The following is a 22,824-nucleotide window of genomic DNA, read 5'->3' as shown; positions in this document are numbered from 1 at the left end:
CCAAAGCCCCTCATCCAGAGGATTATCACCACCTCTGCCAAGACAGCTCTTCTTCCCATCTCAGGGCCTTTACTGCCTTGCTTCCTAAGGGTTCTGGGATATCTCTCACACCAACACTATAAAGCAACCTCTCCTACAGAACCTTCCCTGATCATTTAAGGATAACAAAACTCCTCCTTTCCAAAATTCCTGACAGTAACCTTGCAGGCCACTCCATGGCACGCCATCTTCTGGCCCATCATATCCACACTGATTTCAGTTATCAGTTCCCTGTTTCTATAACTCCCTCTATTTCATGAGGGTGGGCTGTGAGCTCTGTGAAATTGGGGATTGAATTCTGTCTTTACATCCCTGGCTCAGTAAACATCCATGCGGTGAATGAGAGGAAAGAGACATAACTGCTTCAGGCTGTCAGAGTCAGAACTGGGTGAGGGACTCGTTCTGCACGACTAGCAGATTGGTCTAAGAAGACAGGTGCTTGAATACATGCTTCTGATGACAACAATCCATTTCTTAATTCTGTCAGTGGTTTTATGGCCATGGTTCCCTGTGACAATTCAGGCTCCTGTCACTGATGGAAGCCCTGGGGACCCTGCTTTCCACTCTCCCAAACTCGAAGGACTTAGCAGGGTGGTCATCAATCCCCAACCAGCATCCTTCAGAGACTATTTAGACGCAGATAACGCGCTTCTTTATTTGCCCCGGGGGCCTGCCTGTAGCTACTTTTCATCTCGTTCCTAAAGGCCTCTGTCTGTGAGGCAGTAGAAGGCTCTAGGTTTGCCAGGCCCGGTGCTGCCCGGTAAAGCACCACCACTAATTCAGAGCTTTGTGTAGTAGCAAATTCCTCGGTAATCTGGTGATAGTGTTAATGGTCACGAGGCAGTCACGGAGCATCGGACTGATGTCCAAGGAGTTTAAAAATAGAAGGGCCTCTTTAGTTTCTCATTTGTTCATAATCATAACTTCCTGCTCCAGAACTCCTAAGTGTTCAACAGCTGGGGGCACAGGAAGGAAAATTACTCTTTGACTTCCACTCATGCAAAAAGCATTTGCGGCTAATACTTCACATTTCTATAATGCAGTGGAGTTTAAAGAGTTATTATATATACGGTCCTTATTACCAAATTTAAAGCAAGCAGGGGAGTGATATTAATCCCATTGTACAAATTAGAATCCAAGGCACACAGAGGTTAAGTAAGTTGTTCATAATTACATAATTACCAGTTACTCGAATATGGACTCTCCAGGGATAGGAATCCTGTCTGACTCATCTCTGAGGTGGAAATGAATAACATGAAGTGGAGTATCAGATCTGGACCCTGCTTAACTGCCGTGGGGCAAGAACACTGCTCCAAGCACTGAGTTAAGGCAGAAAAGGAGTGAGAATAAAGGTAAGGGGATATGCTGGTCTTAGTCACCAAGAAGCTGCCGGTCTGAGTGGGAAGGACCACAGCAACACAGAAAATGATCCAACAGTAAAGGGATACAGTGCACCCACAAGTTTAAAGTAATTACAAGTGGTGGGTGCTAATCAGGGTTGGTTATAAAACACTGGGAAAAAGTGACTTTTGGATAAGGATTCAAGGCTTCTGACTGGCAGACGCAGTAGGACAAATGACTTAAGAATGAAGGCAGGGACTCCCCTGGTGGTCCAGTGGCTACGACTCTGTTCCCAAGGCAGGGGGCCCCGATTTGATCCCTGGTCAGGAAACTAGATCCCACACATGGCAACTAAGAATTTGCATGCTGCAACTAAAGATGCCATGTGCTGCAACTAGGACGTGGTACAGCCAGAGAAATAAATATTAAAAAGAATAAAGTGAAGGCATTTTTGTGCCCTGAAGCCTTATGCAAAATGCATTATGCTGTTCATACTTTCTGCTCATTGGCCTTCCCCCGACTCCACACACACAGCATAAACAGGCCTGCCCTCCCTTTTCTGGCCCCCTCACATTTACTTGTAATGTTGGTACTCTCCCCACACCCCAATCTCTATCAATAATATATTTAAAGTCTAAAATGTGATATTCCTTATAAAATTGTCCCTGAGATATTTAAAAACTTGTACCCTACAAAGCACCTTGCATAGTACTTTCTGCAAAGCAGACTCTTGAAAAGCATTTGTGAATCTGTCGGCCAGAGAAGTGAGACAGGATGAGCGGCGGACTATGCCGTGCAGGCAAGTGGATGAGGATGTGCGAACACCCGTCTGACGGACACGTCGGCTTCAAGTGCTGAGAGGCAGGCAAAGTGTACAGCTCGGAGGTTGTACAGTGTCAGCCTATATGAGAAGTAGAGCAGATGGAGAAGAGAAGTGGGGTGGGGAGGGGAGAGAAGAGAGACCAGTCCCTCAGTGCAAACCCGGGAACCTGGGGAGAAACATATTCATTCATCCACTGGTAAAGAATACTAGTTCAGTGTTCCTGAACACTAACTATGGACCAGCTATTACATGATGTGCTGGGGGCAGCAAAGATAAATAAGACAGTCTACAGAATCAAGGAGATTAAAGTCCAATGAGGTTAACAGATATGAACAAACTTCTAGGACCTTGCACACTGTACTGAGTGCCAGAAGGAGAGGCTAAGTTTGTTTTCTTTGGGTTACAGGAGAGTTCCAGGGAAATGTAACATTTGAGCTGGATTTTGAAGAAGTACGACAAGCTGGAAAACACATTCTAAGCAGAGGGAACAACAATAGCGTGGGTCAGCTTGGCTAGGGTGGAAGAGAACAACAGTGGGATACCACTGTCACTAACAGAGAAAGAAGGGAGTGTTTCTTTGCTTAGTAGATCCTAGCTACCGGCACATCATAGTTTTTGACTGATTACTAAATACAAGGCGTTGTGTGAGGCAGTCTGAATTGCCACCACCATCTACCTGCCTTGCAGGAGCAGCTTGTGTTTGTTGAGGGCTTAGTATAGTGCCAAGTGCTTTACCTACACTGACTCCATTACTTCCCACAAATACTGTGAATGAGATGGTTAGATAGCATCACTAACTCAATGGACATGACTCTGAGCAAACTCTGGGAGATAGAGGAGCCTGGCATGCTGCAGTCCATCAGTACGCAAAGAGTTGGAAATGACTTAGTGGCTGAACAACGACAACAATAGGGATCAATCGCCCCCCATTTCCAATGAGGAAACTGACTCAGGCCAGACCTCCCTAAGGTTAGTGGGAAGGAGGACGGGGTACTCAAATCCAAGTCTGTGCTCTCTTCATAAGGCCATGTCTGCGGAGGCATGACAGATTTTAGAGCTGTTTGGAGAACAAAGGAAGATACTAAATTAGAGTGGTAGAATGGCTTAAGAACAGAGCTTAGCAAAATTAAATTTCTTCAATTATGTCAGAAGTGCCCTGGTAATTTTTCCTTTTTCACACTCTTCCCCACAATCTGATCTTCTTTTAGCCAGACGTACTGTACCTTCCAGTTTCGCCAAATGTTGTCATGTGGAAAGGATGGACCCAAGAGAGCACTGCCAAACCCTATTTTTTCCTCCTTCCCCAGAACTTCAAGACTCTGACAACGTTCACTTCGACATTCTACTTTTAGACACGAGGCCGCATGATTTGAAAGTGAAATTTTCAAATGCAGATCTGAGACAGGATTGCAGTTCATCTCCAGGAGAGGCATCACCATAACTGCACTGAACACGCACAAAGATGAAACAGAGATTGGCTTCGAAGATGGAGTTTCTGCCCTGACAGTTTTAGAAGCATCAAGAAGCCAGCACGGAGAGAAGGTGACTGCTGTCAGGATAGCACCTAATCTAGCCTGTTACAACTCTGTGGCATGGAATATTTACTGCTGAGTGGATTCACAGAAGGTGAACACAAGTGTGTACTCCATGTTTAAAGGGAAAGTAAAAAAAAAAAAAAAAAAGCAAGGTGATTATGTATTATTCTGATGGAAAACAAGGAAGTTTGGCTAACAGTTACTTAAGGCACATTTTCTTAAGTTCTGGACTTTTTAAAAAAGAAGTAGGATGGCATTACACCTTTATTATCCACGCCTGTCTTACTATGTGTGAACAGAGCCAACTTTTTATAAATGAATTAATGAATTTTTGGCTCCTTTTCTTGGTTTCTAAGATACTAGATAACAATCTGATTTTGTGATAAGGATCTGATACAGTTCTTTGGATTTCTGAGTGTGAGGGAAAAGAGTTAGACATCTGAAAGAACTAAGCAAACAGGATCAGATCTCAACTCTAACTTACTAGGGTCTGTGGGCAAGTCATTTATATTTTTTTGGCCTTGGCTTCTTTGCTTGGAAACCAGAAGCCTGAACTGGATCAGGGAAGGGAAATAAGGTTCCTGAGTGCCAACTCTAATCCACTATAATGGCTATAGAGAACCATATTGAAAAAGTATTGTGAAGCCAAGTTGGAGCTTAGTGAGGGAAGAACACTGAAATCTACTGGCACTGTTCTCAGGCTGGGGACTGCAGAGGGCTGACTTTTGTCTTTCCTGATTTGATCTTCTTGAAGGTGACTTTTAGCTTTGATAATCTGTGGCAAATCTAGGACTGAAGCACCTTAACAGCCAGAAGCAATGGGTTTTTGCCCACAGATGGGTACATTGAGAGACTGGAGCTGATGACAGACAGTGCTCCGAGACACTAAGAAGAGCCACTGGGAGACATGCCTCCAATAGCCGTCACTTCAACAGCAAGTGGTGAGCACTGACAATTAGTTTGTCCTGTCATCAATAAAGTAACTTCCCTGGAAGAAAGAGACAAGCCTTGGACTTGCTGTTACATTAGAGAGGCTATTTTAAAACAATGTGAGTGTGTAAATCGAATGCTCTTAAAATGGGAATATGATTAATAGGGACTAAAGAGAAATTCCCGCAAACCAGTAGCCTCCTTAAGTATGGTAAAGATATTGTACTTTGCAAAATTTCCAAGTGAAAATCTATATACACGTTGAAATGCATTTGAAATAGGACAGGAGAGTTAAGATTTAAAGGATGTCTTCCACAAGCTAATGCATTCAACTCTCACCTTTGAGAAGAGGGCAGGTGACTATCTTCTCCGTGAAGCAATGACAACTCAACATCCACGTATGGCATTTTTTACTTTTCAGAGCAGAGGACCTGCATTAACCTCACTTGCTGTATATGCCCGGTGTTGTGTGTGCACAGGAAATACCATTTTCAGATTTCACAGGTGGAAAAACTGAGATAGATACCAAATGACTGTCAGTGAGTTTTGCTTAGAGACTTTAGTGGGATATGATTTCCCAGTCTAAGACCTTTTCCTGTTAGTCCTTTCACTCTGACAAAGGATGGGCAGGGGACTTCTCCAGTGGTCCAGTGGTTAAGAATCCATCTTGCAATGCAGGGGACGTGAGCTCAATACTTGGTCAGGGAACTAAGATCCCACATGCTACAGAGGAACTAAGCCCGCGTCACAGCTAGACAGTCTGCACCACAGCAAAAGATTCTGAATGATGCAACAAAGATCCCATGTACTGCAACTAAGACCTGATACAGTCAAATAAATAAAAATGGCAGGTGGGGAAGGATGGGTGGGAAAAATGGAATAATAACAGCAGCAAAATTTCCTGGGTCCTCACTGTGTATCAGGCACTGTGCTAAGCACTTTCTTGAATTTCTCGCTTTTCCTTAAACCCCAAGAGGTAATAAGAACCATAACTCTCTCCACTTTCAAATAAGAAACTGAGGCTTAAAGAGAATTCTCCAAAGGTCACAAAGCTCAGAGTTGAGTAAGTGTCGGAGACAGGATAAAAACCCACATGAGTATGGCTCCAAGCCTGTGATCACTTCCCTAGTTCAAAACGTCTTTGTTTTACAGACCTTTTCCAGTATTAGCCTGTGAGCAAATAGATGGGGTTTTTCTTCATGCCGTATCTGGGAACCACGGCAAACGACCAGCTTTAAATGTAAGGTCATTTAGCTCTTTTGTCTTTTTCTTATAAATTGAAGAAACTTAAAAAAAAAAACAAAAAAACGAGGAGGGATCTCTAGCTAGACTAGCAAATTCCACATGTAATTCAGGAGAGTTAAAAAAACAAAAAAAGACAATGAGAGGTTTTATTTTGTTCATTCCTTCCATAAGAGAGGGCTAAATAGATGGTTATTCAGTGAATAGCGCATTAACTAGAACAGATTGCAATTCAGGGCAGCATAAGCCTGTTTGGGGGCTGCTAAAACAAACAGATTCATCTCCAAAGACACACACAAGGAGGTGGTACGTGTGGCATCAAGGTGCCATTTCTGCAGGGCTGTGTGTGCGTTCCCCCTCCCCCGGCCACATCCTCACTTTAAATGTTAATCTGTCTTTAGAGTGCTACCAAAGCTCTGCCTTGCCAGGTGCCTCTATCTCTCCGCAGGCAAGTCGCAAGCCTCCAAATGAGCGTGTGGATGCCACTTCTAATCTGCCCCTGACAGGCGGTCAGCTGCCCCTCTGATGGAAGGAGACAGTCATAAAAGAAGCTGCTATGAAGCCAATAGGAATCCCTCTTTCCTTAATAAGCGGGGACATGGCTCAGAACCCCAGTGGGGTCACTGCTAACTATGTGTAGTCATGGGCAGGAACTGCCCCACCACTGAGAAAAGGCCAATTTCCCTTTTTCTTCCAGAGTAAAGGGAGAGGGAAGTAAGTGGAGAAGGAGGAGGCACAAACAACAGCCAAACAAAATCTTCTTCCAAAAGCTTCTGAAACAGGGCAACTGTGAGAGAAGGAGACGAAGGATGCAAGTCTTTTTCAGCAGGGGAAACAGGCTGGAGAATTAGTGAAAGGGATTTTTTTTCTGAGAATTTACAGCTAACTGATAGCAGTTCTGATAAGAATTCAAGGATATCAGGCCAGAGTTTGCAAAGAGAAAAGAGACTATGTGTTAGGCCAGACTTAACACACGAGCATGTGCCACTCTAACAAAGCTACCGTGAAAACTAAAACACACACATATACATACCAGGTAAGGCACTTCCCAAAAGAATGGAATGTGTGTGTGGCAGAGCTGGGATTTAAACCTGGGCTATATGATGCCAGGGTTCATGTTCCTTCTATGGTAGCATGACGCTTCCATCACAGGTGGCGTCACATCAACCATCTAAATGTACTAAAAACAAACAAGCAGACGGCTAGACTACTCATTCACTGAATTTTGACAACATATAAGCCAGCCTTGTGGCTCCGTGGTAAAAAATCTGCCTGCCAGCAGGAGATGAAAGAGGTGCGGGTTTGATCCCTGGGTTGGGAAGATCCCCTGGAACAAGAAGTGGCAACCTGCTCCAGTATTCTTGCCTGGAAAATCCCATGGACAGAGGAGCCTGGTGGGCTACAGTCCATGTGGTTGCAAACAGTTGGACACGACTGAGCATACACACACCTCTCCCAAGCCAGCCTCGAGAAAACCAGGGCTTCTGTGCAGTGCTGTGGGAGAGACTGTGAGCCCACTGAGAGGAGGACAGAGAGGATGAGAAAAGCAAAACAGAGTGCTCAGGGCCAGGGACTTCCCTGGCGGTCCTGTGGTTAAGACTCCACTTTCCAATGCAGGGGGTATGGATTCAATCTCTGGTCAGGGAGCTAGGATCCCACAGGCCTCAGGGCCAAAAAAACCAACACATAAAACAGAAACAATACTGTAACAAATTCAACAGACTTTAAAAATGGTCCACATTAAAAAAAAGAAAATCTTTAAAAGAGTGCTCAAGGCCACACTGCAAGGGAAGAGGCAGAGGAGGTGGGCCAGGACTCAAGCCCCCCAACTTCTGTAATGGTAGAAAGGATGACTGTGATTGGGAAGGGGGCAAGAAGGGAGGGAGGAGAGAGAGGGGAGTGAGCATTTGGCTAAACCTGCCTCTAGGAAAGAGGGAAGCAGGAGGGAGGGGAAAGCACCACCCCACCCCCTTCCCCACTAGCTCTGGCGTCTACAGCGTGCTGTAAGCTGTGGTCTGCCAAGTTCACAGACTGAGAAGTTTGGGAACCACTGTTCAAGGAACAGCTGAGAGAAGCTCTCAGCAGGATTCCCTTTTTTTCTGGCTTGCCCAGGAGCTTCCAGCACAGTTAGCAGATGACCTGACTGCAGTCTCACACTTCCACTGTCTACACAGCTTGGTAGGTGTGCTTTATGATCATGGACCCCACTCATCTGCTCCTGCGCTTTACCTTCTCTGTACGAGTCTATAAATGAGTGTCAAATGCTAAGGAAATCGTCAAAGTCTGTCTCGGCCATCAAGTCCTGTGGATACTGTTTCATTACAAGAAGTCCGTCTTTCTCTTTCCAGGATAAAGCCTGGGATGGTTTAACTGTGGCAAAATTAGCATGCAATTTGTAAGTCATTACGGTGCAAAGTATGTGGCGAGAAGGCTTTATTGAATAAACCTGCTGAGAATAATTTTCCCAGGAACTAAAGAAAGGAAAACCTCTCTCCAAGGCTCTTTCCTCCCTCTTTTAAAATCCCTGCCAGTACCTAAATAATTATCTCTTATTTCTGACATGCAGAAGCCTGGCATCCCTGTACATTGAATCAGCAGAAGCCGGAAGAAACCCACGAGAAATCAGGACATCTGCCCAAAAACAGGGACCTTGGTATTTTCTGGGCTTCTTGTTGCTTGGGGAGTCAGGTGAAATCTGCTGAGACAAGCACCCTGGGTATTTACAGACCACAGAGAACTGCTCCTCACTCTGAGTCTCAAGAATTACATGCCCTTTAAAAGTTCAGGTCAAATCCTGTTAACCAGGAAGCTCCAGGTTATGTTCAGATACTTTGTGGCCCTGGAGTCTCATGGACACTGAATATAACATGAGAAAGCAGTGGACAACTGCCCAGGACGTGGAAGTCTTTGCTAGTTAACAGATTCTTGCAGTAATGCGATTGGAAACAAGTCTGTATGTAATACAATTATCAGTTTGTCCTGCAGACGCTTCTAAATGATAGGTCTTTAATATAGCTACAGGTATGCCACAGAATGTACACAATTGTAGAAAACATGTTTTTGACAATGGGGCTATTCAGAGAAAATACAAATTAGGGTTAACAATGAGAGTTTAGACATAATGTAGGAAACTCAGGACTCTCTTATCTTCCTGATACCCATGGATAAATATTAATTTTAACTCATTTAAATGTCTTTCATTTACCACATGCTAATCACTAAGTAGGTCCTAAGAACATGATGAACAAGAGGGATGAGAGTTGCAGAGAGACAGAGTAAACAAATGTATAAAGTAATTACAGGTCAGGAAGAAGCACTGGCAGTTGGGGGGCGCTGCTTCACACGTGGGGGGGTCACTGAAAAGCTCTCTGAGGGGCTGACATTTAGGCTGAGACCTGAAGGTGGAAGGAGGCACAGGAGAAGCAGAGGGGTGGGTCTGAGACCCCACAAAACCACGCAGCACAAGGGAAGGAATAAAATACGTGCATGCGGAGGACTGGTGGTAGAAACAGTCCTCACAGAGAAAAAAGGGAAGGTTCTCTCGCAACCCTCCATGCCAGGACCTGTGAAAGCAGCTTTCATGTGTGTGATATCTATGTCACCGAATTCTGAAATGTGTAATTCCTCACGCACCCACAGGTTGAGATGTGCACCTCAAAAAACAGAACACCAGAATGGAAGAAAAGAAAGCTGGAGAAGTGAGGTTGTGGGTCTGCAGTCAGAGAACCCGAAGCAGCCTGGCTCTAAAGTCCACGCTCCCCCATCTTCTGTTCGGAATATAATTTAACAATTGCCCCCAAACTTAGCTTGGCCTCCCAGGGCCTCTGCTTTGCTCCTGTTCCTGGAAATGCCCTGTATGTCCCCTTTGGAGGTGCAGCTCCGCTTCTGCCTCATCCACAAAACTGTTCAGGGTGACTCGGGGTGCAGATGGCTCCCCCTGCGCCCTGGATTCGTCCAGCCCTCAGCAGCAGTAGCAGTGCTCCCTGGGCCCCTTGCCTCGACACTTGAACCTGTGCTCACCCCAAGCTGGTGTCAAGCTTATAGTGCCTGCACAAAGCACATGCCTAAGAAACACGTGCCACCTGGTGGGATTCCTTTTGGTGAATCTTGGTCAACTCTAAACCGGTGCACGTCCGCACGGTGTCCATGGCAGTCTGAAGTCTCCAGGGACAGCGGTGGCTCTGAGACACTCAGACTGTCAATACCTGATCCCCCTCCTCTTGGTCAATTTATTTAAGGTGTTTTTGTTGCAGGCCTGGCACAACATATGAGATATTTATTCCTTACAGATCTGATAGTAAACGTTATCAAGAGAAACAAGGATTCAATTCGGGTCAACAAATATTTGCTGAATTCTCAGTAGGTGTAGGACATTCAAGTTTAAAGGGAGTAGGGTGGAAAGAGGCAATGAACGGCTTGTGACTTATGGGAGAAGACTGCATGAAGGAGAGACAGGAGAGAGGTTGTTTGTTCCAAGTCCCTTTATAACTGGGAGGCAGCTTCATCTGGCAGGTGGAGCCTGAGTGCTGGCAGAGCACGCTGCTCACAAACGCACCTCTCACCCCCCAGCCCGCCCTGACTCTCTGAGCAACACCGAGGCTGCTGAGCACTAATAGCCTTGGAATGTTTGCCAGTGCCGGCTGAACGGCCTTGGCATCAAGGAGACAGATGTTTGTCGGGATGGCGGGCCCCGCGCCTGTGGCACACGGAAGCACTGGGAATGCTGGGGAGAATGGCTGCGGCCGTTACTCTCCGTCAGGGCTAATCAATCTCATACCCTCTTCAATGCTGATAATAGATAATCTTGTGGGAAGCAAGCCAAGTTTCCGAACAGCTCCATGCAAGCTGCTCCCTGATGCCCAACAGCTTACTCTGGTCTCTCTTAAAAACAAAACAATACCCCCTCAAAAAAAAAGAAAAAATAACAACAAGCAAAAACCAAAGCTTATTCCAGCTTCGCCTCAGACAAAGCACCTGATGGGGCCAATGCTCTGGTCTGCTAGGACAGCTCCTTCTGGGTTATCTGGGAAGGAGGATGCTCTTAGGAACAGGGTGGCCTGGCTTACTTAAGAGTTACCCAGAAATTTTAAAGGAAGCTAGGAAAACCTAGTAACAGCAGCAGCTAAGTGCTGAGCAAGGTACTGACACAGATTATGCTTGGTCTTCACAATAGCACTGAAAGGGAGGTGTTACGTTCATTTTACAGACGAGAACATCAAGGCTCAGAGAGGGGACTTCCCTGTATGTCCAGTGGTTAAGAAGCTGCCTGCCAACATAGGGAACACGGGTTTGAACCTGGTTCGGGAAGATCCCACATGCTGCAGAGCAACTAAGCCTCTTGAGTCCGAGCTCTGCAACAAGAGAGGCCGCTACAATAAGGCCTCACACTGCAACGAAGAGTACCCCCAGCTCACCACAACTAGCCTGTGCGCAGCAATGAAGACACAGCTCAGCCCCCCCCCAAAAAAGCTGGTGGGGGGGGAGTCATTTGCCCAAGGACTCAGAGCTAGGAAGCAGCAGAGCTCAAGCTCAAATCCAGGCTTATCTGGCTCCCTATGCCTCGCGCTCACCTTTCCACTAGACTGCAGCTCTTCCATACAGAAGACAGCAGCTGATCAACCTCTTATTGTGCTTTTCATTTATTCCATTTTCAAAAAATGGCAGAATTACCAAAGTATGTTCACCTGAACCTGAGGGAAAACGTCAAGTTAACATTTCATTAATGTTAATGAAAACATTAACTTGAGAGACGCCTTTGCTGAGCCACGTTATTGCTAAGAACCCGAGCTCCACGAGGCGTGGTGACAAGGTGCGGCAAGCGGTGATTCTGAGGTAGGTGCCTGCACGCAGATCCCAGTCCCCGGACCCCCAGGTGTTCCTGCTACCAATCTCCTTCAGCAGGTAACTTGGGGGACGCCATCAGAGCTGGAGTTCTAGTTGTCCTGGGGCTGTCTCCCTACAAAATTCTAGGGAAAGTTCAATCTGTTTCTAATTACTGTTCAGTCTAAGAAAAAGAATACATTACTCTGGCATTTTAACAATCACTAAGTATCGACCATGTACACGCTGCTATAAAGGGAAGAAACGATGGAAGAGGAAAGTTTAAGCCAAGAATAAAATAGAGGGGGTGATGTGTGTGGAATGAAAGGACTGTGTGTAGAATATGCTGGTATCTGAAGTCCAGACTCAGAATTCAGAGTCTCTGCCACTTATCTTGTAGTAGTCTCATCATATAAGAGAAGACAGGCCCAGGCAATCAATCCAATCAACAAACATCTGAGGACTCACCAGGTCTAGAGAGCACAAGGAAACCACAAGAATGATACACATGGTTACTGTCTTCTGCTACTTATAAATGAAGGTGTATTTTGTGAAAGGGAATGGGTAGCTAAGAAGGACACAGACAACAAGGTCACTGTCTTCCCTAGTCGCTCACCCTGGCCTGAGGCACAGCTGGAGGGAAGATGCTTGTGTGATTTCCAATGCACACAGCTCTGCCTCACGGCTGGCTTGCCCCAACAACACAGAAGGGAGGGCTGCGGAGGCGCGCTCTCCCACCAGTGAGGCTCCAAAGCCTCAAGTGTGTCTTTAAGGCAAGAAGAGTGAAAAAAGAGAGTGATACAGCAAACCGAGATCACAAAGAAAAGGACTCTGAAAAGAGCAAGGAAAGAATCATTTTGTAACCTGACCAAAGACAGAGGAATGTCTTGTAGGGAAGAGAATACAAATCGGATGTTAACCAATAGATAGGAAAACCTGCCCTGATTAAAACAGACAGAAGAGAAAGCGACCGAGGCCAGAGATGGCAGAGAACAAAATAGAAGGAGGTGAAAATATAGGAGGTAGCGTAACATCCGAGGTAAGTCTGGCCCCGCAAGAAAGACAGCTAGCAGGTTTCATCTCTCCCAGCAACCATCGCATCAGACAATGCGGCTCAGTCACTGTGACCCGGTGTGCGGGCCAGGCTGCAGAGCTCTGAGTTCCCTTCTCTAGGTGTCCAGGTTCCATCTGCAAATGCAAGAACTGGATTTGATGACCTCCCGGTTTCCTTCCAGTGCCTCCCTATGACTACTGAAGCCAGCAAGTGTGTGTGCCAAGACACACTCTGCCAGTGGAGTACCAAGTCACAGCACTGTGCCGTGGTCAGGTTTGCAAGGAGGAGCTCCTCTCAGGGGTACCTGTGCAACCACCCAGACTCCCAGGTCAGCCCTGGCTCGACCGTACACATCCGCCCTCTTCAGGGAGTTCACTCCTGTTAGAAGAGCAGCTATAATCGCTGGCAGACCATCCCCTGCTCAGGATGACATGCTAGTTAGCACACGAGGGCAGACGGCACCTTTGTCCTGGCCTGTCCAGTGAGGAGATACGAGGTGCACAAGGGACCCAAATGGAGTGCAAGTCAAGAAGAGCTGGCAAGAGACAGGCAGGGATACATACGTGCTTTTCCCCTTCAATCTTCTTGTCGGCCACCTGCACTGCATCCAGATACTTAAAATGCAATTCCATCAGCCTGTCAACCTGAAAGAGAGGTATTTCACAGGCGTGAGTGAGAAGGGAAGAGAATACCAGGGCAGGAGAACAGCGGAGCTCCTATTCATCTCACTGTCGCGCCCCACAAAGGGAGAGCCCCTCTACCGCTTCTCACTCTGGATCAGAGCTTTGCCTTGGAACACATCAGCAATGGATCAAACAGCTGGGGCAGAATAAAGCAAACGCTCAGCATGGATACTGAACACAGGTCCATTACCGAAGGACATCATGTGTTCCCAGCCCTCCTAGGACTCCCCTGAATTCAAGCTGTTAAAAACAAATAAATCAATAAAAATTCAAGTCCCTTCTTGCAAAGAAGAGGAGCTTGAAGTTACATACTTGATATTCACTCAGAACTTTACCGAAACTTCTTTTTTTCAAACCGAAACCTTTCATGTTCGGATTCTGCCCCAGAGCTGATCTTTTTTTAAAAAAAGATTTGAGTAAAATCTCTTTAGTTGCTTTTGAGTGAGAACAGAGTGCAAGAAAAACTCCTTCAGCAACTTAAAAAAAGCCCTGACTTTTGCTTGGCAGTAACCTAAAAACCAGTTTCAAACTTCGCAAAAGTTGCTTCAAATATGCCCAAGGAACACTCAGTAGGTTTGAGAAAGTTTCTGTTTTTTTTCCCCTTAGACTTCCAAGAGGTTGAAGGAAGACTGTGAATCTAGCCTAGACTTTGACCTCTTTTTACTGGGTTGGCACCACACCACCACGGTTGTTTGTAACCCTGGAATTTACCCAGTGTGTGCTGTGTGTGTGTGTGTGTGTGTGTGTGTGTGTGTGTGTGTGTGTATGTTCATGTGCACGTGTGAGCACCCCGTCACTTGGCTGTGTCCAACTCTTTGCAACCCCATGGACTGTAGCCCACCAGGCTCCTCTGTCCACGGGATTCTCCTGGCAAGAACACTGGAGCGGGTTGCCATCTCCTCCTCCAGGGGATCTTCCTGCCCAGGGACTGAAACAGTGTCTCTTGTGTCTCCTGTATTGGCAGCTGGATTCTTTATCACTGAGCCACCTGGGAAGCCTGTTTACCCATGGGCTGGTATTAATAATAGATGTTGCTTCAACATGGCATCAGACAGGAGACTGTGCCCACACCCTCCCTGGTTATCACGGAAGACCCTGAAATCTTACAGGTTTCAGTTTACAAAGTATTCTCGTATCCACTATTTCCTTAAACATTAGAAAAACCTGATAAGGTAGGCAGGGAAGATAGAGAGCAATCCTAATTTTAAAGATGAGGAAACTAACACATAGACATTAGATGATGTCACCAGGGTGACACGACTGCTAAGATGTTCTCTGTCCTAACCTGATGGCCCTTTTTTTTTCAGACAAGAGTTGCATTTATTTCTATTACTTATATGGGAGCAAATGGTTTCACTGCATGTTAAGAATTTTTAAAGCACTGACTTAGTCTTTTTCTCCTTGTTCTAATGATCCGTAATGGTACACTAGTGCGTACAGAAATGGTTTCAAAATATTTGGGGTCAGGGAAATTGCATTTGGAAATGAGAGGCAGGACAGCCAGAAAACCCTCTGAGACCCAGAGCAGTGGGGCCCAGATGCTGGCGAAGACATTTTAGGGCAGATCACTCTACCCAGCACTCGTCAGATCACACTGGGGAGACAGCCCTTTTCTCCCGCTGGGTCCTGGCCCCATCTTAGTCCACCAAGCGCCTACCTTCTCACTGTCATTTTCAGTGAATTTATTCAGAAGCCGGGTCCGCTGCTGCCCTCTCAGGTTCCGCAGGAGGGAAGCGAGGATCGAACAGACATGCTCTGGGTTGGGAAGGAGAAAAGAGAACATGCTGTGATCAGAGCAGTAATTATTACCTCTCTTCAAGCCTGATCTGGTTCTATTGAAGGAGGAATACGTAGGCCTTCCCTGACTGCTGCTATTGATTAATAAGACAAGAACCTAAACTGTGTCAATGGAAAACTAAACTGATTTTCACAGACAGCACAAGAAATATATTCAAAGGGGATTACATCCCCAAGGACAACTTGAGCAACTGAATCAAAACTAAGTTAGAATTTCTGTTCTGCCTGGAATTAATTGAGTTCTATTGTCCACAACAGAACCTCAAACTAATCCCCCCCATTTACAGAAATAACCTGTGAACAGCGTATGAATACTAACCATGAGGGGAGCACACAATGAACAAATAAGACATGTTCTATCATATTCTCAAATTATCTTAAAACTTTCCCAAGCAAATATCCCAGAATTAAATCAGAAATATGATGGGGTCCCAGACCTATCACTTATATTCTGGTGCAGCTATAATCCTTACCTGTTTAAAGACAGCTGGATAGTAAGTACTTCAAAATGATAACTGCTTTTTTTTCAGTTCATATAACCTATGGGCTTCTATTATGAGATACTATTATTCTAGCCAGGGCAGAAGAAGGTGATTGAAGGGTATATTATAGGCTTCAGCTGTTAAGAGGTTCTTTTCTTTAAAAATAGTTTTTAAAAATCAAGAATAATGTCCTTGAAAAGGAGATGGTAGAGAAACGTTTATTTTTAAATAAAATACCTACAGTGTGGGCAACATATTCTGTTTTGAAAACTGAGTGAAGAACACATTCATATGCCAAAGTTACTTTGAGTTCTCAAAAAGTCATCTGATTAGTAAAGTCACAAGGAAGACTTCTTATGGTAGCACAGATACAACTTTGTATTTGTTTTTTTCCATCACTTATATCAGAAGCATTCCTCACTACTTCATTTCCCCAATCTCCTAGTGTGAGAGTTATTCACCTTCTTCCAGCTACATTCACCTTCCTGGGCATCCCATCTAGCCCCATAGCTTTAAAGACCAGTTGCATGCGTGTGAGCCCAGCTGTGTCCAACTTCCTGTGACCCCACAAACTATAGCCTGCCATGCTCCTCTGTCCACGGGATTTTCCTAGGCAATCATACTGGAGTGGATTGCCACTTCCTACTCCAGGGGATCTTCCTGACTCAGGGTTGAACCCGCCTCTCTTATGTCTCTTGTGTTGGCAGGCGGATTCTTTACCACTATGCCACTTACGTGCTGACTACTCCCAAACTCTACAGGTCAGTTCTGTTCTCTGAACACAGGCTCATGCATTCATCTGTCTACTTGCTCTCTCCACTTGGTTGTCTAACAGGTCCTTTAAACTGAACATGTCCAAAACCAAGCTCCTGACCTTTCTCCTTAGACGTGTGCCCACAGTCTTATCCACTGAGTTAATGGCAACCATGCTCTCCAGTTTCTCAAGTGAAACACAGTGGTGATACCCTTGATTCTCTTTCTCACACGTCCCACAGAAACCTTGTCAGCTGTACCTTCAAATTACATCCAGAATTCCATCTCTTCTTCCTGCTGCCCACCCCTTCATAACTGGCACACAGCACCATCATCTCTTGCTGGGAATACTCAACAACAGCCTGCTTGTGGGACTCTGCGTCCACCCTTGCCCCCTTCGCCTTGATCTCCATAGAACGAACGATCAGTCAAAACAAAGTCACACTCTGTCATTGCTCTGTGTAAACCCTCTACTGGGCCCCAACTCACTCAGACTAAATGCTGTTTTATAATGTCAGACATACTCCTGTCCTGGGGCCTCTGTGCTTACTGTTTTCCCTGCCTGAGACACTCCTCACCAGAATATCTGCATGGCTCAGTCCTCAGATCCAGTCCTACTCAACTGTCCTTTTCTCAACGAGGCTTTTCTTTGACCACCCTATTTAAAAACGAAAAGCCCCAATGCTGCCTATTTCCAAGTCTTATCTGCTTTATTTTTCTCTTCAGCATGCATTATCTTCTAACATTCTGTGCAGTTTATTTGTTTTTTTACTGCTGCCTTTCAACTAGAATATAAGCTCCTTGAAGGAAGGGATTTTAGTCTGCTTTGTTCACTGATATATCCCTGGCCCCACAATAATGCCTGGCACATAGTAGGTGTTTCAGAAATACTTGCTGAATAAATGGGAAGAAGGCAGGTTTTCAGTGCAAATTTTTGGTGATAGTGGTGGGAGGTGGGGAGAACCAGACAAACAAACCACTCTTGAATTCTGGGTATTTTTCAAATGCCTTTGTATAGCATTCACCTTCTGGACACAGTGCCTATTCCAAGTTCAGAGTAAGAGCACCTCTGCATTGGTAATATACTCATCAGTTACGAAATGGTCCTTAAAGATATTTTGCATTTGGGAATGAGTGGATGACTTTTTCCTAGGGAGCCATGAGTTCGAATAAAAGATCTCTCTAATCAGTAGATTCACTTTTTTAAGTATAAAGTTTTTTGTAAAATATGCTGTAGAGAGAGGTATTAAACAGCTTCTCAAGGTGACTCCAGGGTCACCCCAATATCTTTCTGCTAACTTTTGTTGTGAAGCTTGGATTGAGGTGCTTTAATCTCCATCCTGAACAAAAGGAAGGGGAAGGGAACAGGAGTGGGGCAAGATGAAAAAAAAACACCCTGAACCTAAGGTAAGGACAGTGAACCAAGAAGGCTCAGCTCAGGGTGACAAAGTAGAACAAGAAACGATGTCTTTGGAGGCTCATGGCAGGAAAAAAACCCACAAACAACTTCTGTGTATGTCAAGGGGAAAAGATTAGAGGAAGGAAGACGGAGCGGGGGGGATATAATCAGTTCTGTAATCTTGGACCAAACAACCGGATGTGGCTCTTATCTCTTCAGCTGGTGAACAGATGTGGGACAGGTCATAACAACAGCAGTGAATTTTAACAAGCTTAGTTCTGAAACTTTGAAATTACTCAGCGTGACAATTGGTAACAACCTCCATGTATGTGTATATATATATGTATGACAATCTGACAACCACAGAGGAAGGAAAAAAAAGATCAGCCAGAGAGATCTCACAGATTATCTGGGCCAAATCTCTTATTGTACTGATAGAAAAATCGAGGCCCAGAGATAAGTGACTTGTCCACACGGCTAACTGGTGAGAGAGGTAGAACTCCAACTTCAGATGACTCACTACAGTCATTCACTGACCACTTCTCTCTGTGCTTGACAAGCACTCGGTGATCAGAGCTTCCAAACAACACAGTATCCCTAACCTTAAGGAGGAGCTTATTTCGTGGGGAGAACAAAACAAGAACTACAGTGCAGTGTGCCAAGTTTCATCACTATGGTAGGCAGAGGGGATGTGAGGAGCACAGGTGAGGCATAGCGGACCTAGAGGGATTCCCACTGGCGGTAAGGAACAACTGAAAATCATAAAAGCAAACGCAACAAAAAAGTCAAGGCTGACAACTAGGTAGAGAAGATAGAGCACTCAGGAAGAAGGAGCGATACATGCAAAGGCCAGTTTGGATGGAGTGCTATATACAAACGAGGGAGGCAAGGCCAATCAGGTGGGGAAGAGTTGGAGAAAAAAGTCACAAAAATCCACAAATGAATTTTAAGCTGGAGACAGACAACACGAGATAAGAGTTTAGCTCAATCCTTGGCTGCTAGATTCCTTTCAGAGACCAAGATCAGGAGAATATTTCTCTTTCCTGATGAATTTTTTATTTACCTGAGTTCCTGCTTTGCCTTGGCTACCAGGAAGCTCAAAGATGAGTCTATGTTCAACCACAGGAATCAATTTTTTACAATTGCTTTACTATTGATTCCTTCTGTCCTCCACCAATGAATTTTTAAAATCAAAGCAATGGATGCATCATTAATGATTATATAGTTATGGTTAAAAACCAAACTATACAAAAAGGTATAAATGTCCTTAACAATTATTCACTGAGCATGTACTAATACATTTCCCCACCTACTCCTCTCACTACCCCGTTCATCTCTTCCAAATGACAAAAAACTACTAAGTATCGTATGTATATTTACAGGGGAGGGGAAAAAATGTATATACATACATACATACACACACACAGGTCTTCTCTTCTATACCTTTCCATATCAACACATTTTTTATTTTAAATGGTTATGCAGAATTTCACTTAACTTATTTATCATAATTTAACTAATGTTCCCAATCGTGGTTATTTTACATGGTTTCCAGTTTTGGGTTGTTTCGTCTTTGCTGTTAGAAATAATGCCACAATGAACATCCATGAACACATATTCTGACACTTAAACCTTTATTTCTGGCATGGATACACTTTTGCATGGAGCTAGCACTGGCTGTGGGTGAGTCAAAAGCTACTGACATACATAATGTTGAAAAACTAAAAGAAAGCACAGATGGACTAATCTAGGGCCCTTGCTATTACAGCAGGAAGAGACATCACTTCTACATGCACAGGGGTGCAGTGGGGGCTGGGTGGAAGAAGGGGATACTGAAGACAGAAACATACTGGTCTGTCTTTACTGTATATATTGTTTCCGAGAAGCTGGAGATAACTTGGTCTACAAAATAGTTCAAGAAGAAGCCCAAACTATTACCAGGCCAATTCAACTGAGGTATATAGATTTGCCTATAGTAAATAAAGGACAGAAACTCAGAAAAAAAAATTTTTTTTTGAAAGACACTGACAAATGGTCTTCCAAGAAGGCTGTACCAATTGACTTTCACTCTCAGTATGTGTATGTATGTATATGTATGCAAAGTACACATATAAAAAACTTTGATGATTACCTTTATTGTGTGGGAAGCATGCAACTTAGTAGGAAAAGCTTACATTTTGGAGTCAGACAACATGGTTTAAATCTAAGCTCCCGCCACTTGCTCAAGAACGTGACATTAAGTAAATTAATAACCAGTATGTGCATGTAGTGTGTGCTGTGTAACATGAACACACACATATATCACATACACACTGAGAGTGGAAACATGCTTTTACATACATATTGTAAAAGAGTATCTGTTTTCTCATATCCTCTCTCATATTGGATATTATGCAACTTAGAAATTATGATAAGCTGGTAGGTAAAAAATGGAATCTTCTTTTGATTAGCACGTTTTTGTTCTTGTTATGAATAAGGTCAAACTCCTTTTCTGATGTTTACTGACCATTTGTATTGCTCTCTGTGTGAATTGCCTGGCCTTACATCCTTTGCCAATTTTGATTTCTATGAGCTCTTTATGAATTAAGAATATTACCCTTTTGTCTTTTACACTGCAAATATTTCCCCTAGTTTGACATCTGTCTTGACAAATTCTTACTCAAAGCCAAGATTTAGCATCGCCACATTGTTTTCCTGTAAATTGCTTCAAAATCCTATCTGAAAGTAAAAGTTAGCAGGGTACAATAATAACTGTCACCAGTTGATTGTGTATCTATAACAGCAGGATTGAATCTGTATACAATATTTTCAATGAATCTTTACGAGTAAGCTATGAGAAAGGTACTACTCCCATTTCTGTATTATAATGCAGAATCCAACTGTCAGTGCGGTTAATCAACTTACTTAAGGTCATGTCCTTCAGAGAGTGGTGGGAGCTTAGATTTGAGCTCATGTTGTCTGACTCCAAAATGTAAGTTTTTCCTAATAGGTTACATGCTTCCCACATGTAAAAGGTAATCCAAAGCTTTTAAAGAAGGAAAATAAGATCAGAAACTAAACTGTGCAAAGCCCAAAAATGTGCTTCATGGGGGGCTCACTAAGTCCAAAAGATAGGCACTATGCAAATGTGGGTGAAGAAAAACTCAGCAGTTCAAACAAGAGGAAAATGAAGTGAAAGGCCATCTGGAGGTAAGATATGACCAACAACCCCTCTTTTCTCTTTTACTGAATCACTCTTTCCAGAAGCAACTTCTAGTAGAGTCCAAATAAAGAATGGAGCAGTTCTATAAAATACCGAACCAGAACTTCTCAATAATTCCCTTGTTTCATCTTCCTGATTAAGATGGATGAGGAAATGTAAGAAAATGTTCCTTTTTTTGGCTGGGCCAAGCGGCCTGCAGGATCTTAGTTCTCTGACCAGGGATCAAATTCGGGGCCCAGTAAGCGGAATCCTAAGTTCCAAAGAATAGCAAGGAGGGACAAGAAAGCTTTCCTCAGCGATCAATGTAAAGAAATAGAGGAAAACAATAGAATGGGAAAGACTAGAGATCTCTTCAAGAAAATTAGAGATACCAAGGGAACATTTCATGCAAAGATTGGCTCAGTAAAGGACAGAAATGGGAGGGACCTAACAGAAGCAGAAGATATTAAGAAGAGGTGGCAAGAATACACAGAAGAACTGTACAAAAAAGATCTTCACGACCCAGATAATCACAATGGCGTGATCACTTACCTAGAGCCAGACATCCTGGAATGTGAAGTCAAGTGGGCCTTAAGAAGCATCACTACAAACAAAGCTAGTGGAGGTGATGGAATTCCAGTTGAGCTATTTCAAATCCTAAAAGATGATGCTATGAAAGTGCTGCACTCAACATGTCAGCAAATTTGGAAAACTCAGCGGTGGCCACAGGACTGAAAAAGGTCAGTTTTCATTCCAATCCCAAAGAAAGGCAATGCCAAAGAATGTTCAAACTACTGCACAATTGCACTCATCTCACATGCTAGCAAAATAATGCTCAAAATTCTCCAAGCTAGGCTTCAACAGTACTGTGAACCGTGAACTTTCAGATGTTCAAGCTGGATTTAGAAAAGGCAGAGGAACCAGAGATCAAAGTGCCAACATCTGCTGGATCACTGAAAAAGCAAGAGAGTTCCAGAAAAACATCTATTTCTGCTTTATTGACTATACCAAAGCCTTTGACTGTGTGGATCACAACAAACTGTGGAAAATTCTTCAAGAGACGGGAATACCAGACCACCTGACCTGCCTCTTGAGAAATCTGTATACAGGTCAGGAAGCAACAGTTAGAACTGGACATGGAACAACAGACTGGTTCCAAATAGGAAAAGGAGTATGTCAAGGCTGTATATCATCACCCTGCTTATTTAACTTATATGCAGAATACATCACGAGAAACGCTAGGCTGGATGAAGCACAAGCTGGAATCAAGATTGCTGGGAGAAATATCAATAACCTCAGATATGGAGATGACACCACCCTTATGGCAAAAAGTGAAGAAGTGAAGAACCTCTTGATGAAAGTGAAAGAGGAGAGTGAAAAACATGGGTTAAAGCTCAACATTCAGAAAACGAAGATTATGGCATCTGGTCCCATCACTTCATGGGAAATAGATGGGGAAACAGTGGCAGACTTTATTTTTTTGGGCTCCAAAATCACTGCAGATGGTGACTGCAGCCATGAAATTAAAAGACGCTTACTCCTTGGAAGGGAAGTTATGACCAACCTAGACAGCATAGTAAAAAGCAGAGACATTACTTTGCCAACAAAGGTCTGTCTAGTCAAGGCTATGGTTTATACAGTAGTCATGTATGGATGTCAGAGTTGGACTATAAGGAAAGCTGAGTACCGAAGAATTGATGCTTTTGAACTGTGGTGTTGGAGAAGACTTTTGAGAGTCCCTTGGA

The 22,824-nt window shown here is 44.1% G+C and overlaps 1 protein-coding gene across 1 annotated transcript in view; it reads right to left on the bottom strand.

The window, feature by feature from the left end:
* CTNNBL1 (catenin beta like 1) overlaps positions 1–22,824 on the bottom strand; it is a 160,933-nt gene that overhangs the window by 13,096 nt on the left and 125,013 nt on the right. The window contains exons 12-13 of the mRNA XM_065921981.1: positions 15,125–15,222; positions 13,348–13,428 (exon numbers count right to left, since the gene is read on the bottom strand). Of these exons, the coding sequence (XP_065778053.1) occupies positions 13,348–13,428; positions 15,125–15,222 (179 nt within the window). The remainder of the gene's footprint in view (positions 1–13,347; positions 13,429–15,124; positions 15,223–22,824) is intronic.

This window comes from Muntiacus reevesi, chromosome 2 (genome assembly GCF_963930625.1).
Source record: "Muntiacus reevesi chromosome 2, mMunRee1.1, whole genome shotgun sequence".
Lineage (NCBI taxonomy): Eukaryota > Metazoa > Chordata > Mammalia > Artiodactyla > Cervidae > Muntiacus > Muntiacus reevesi.
This window is presented reverse-complemented; position numbering and strand designations above follow the sequence as displayed.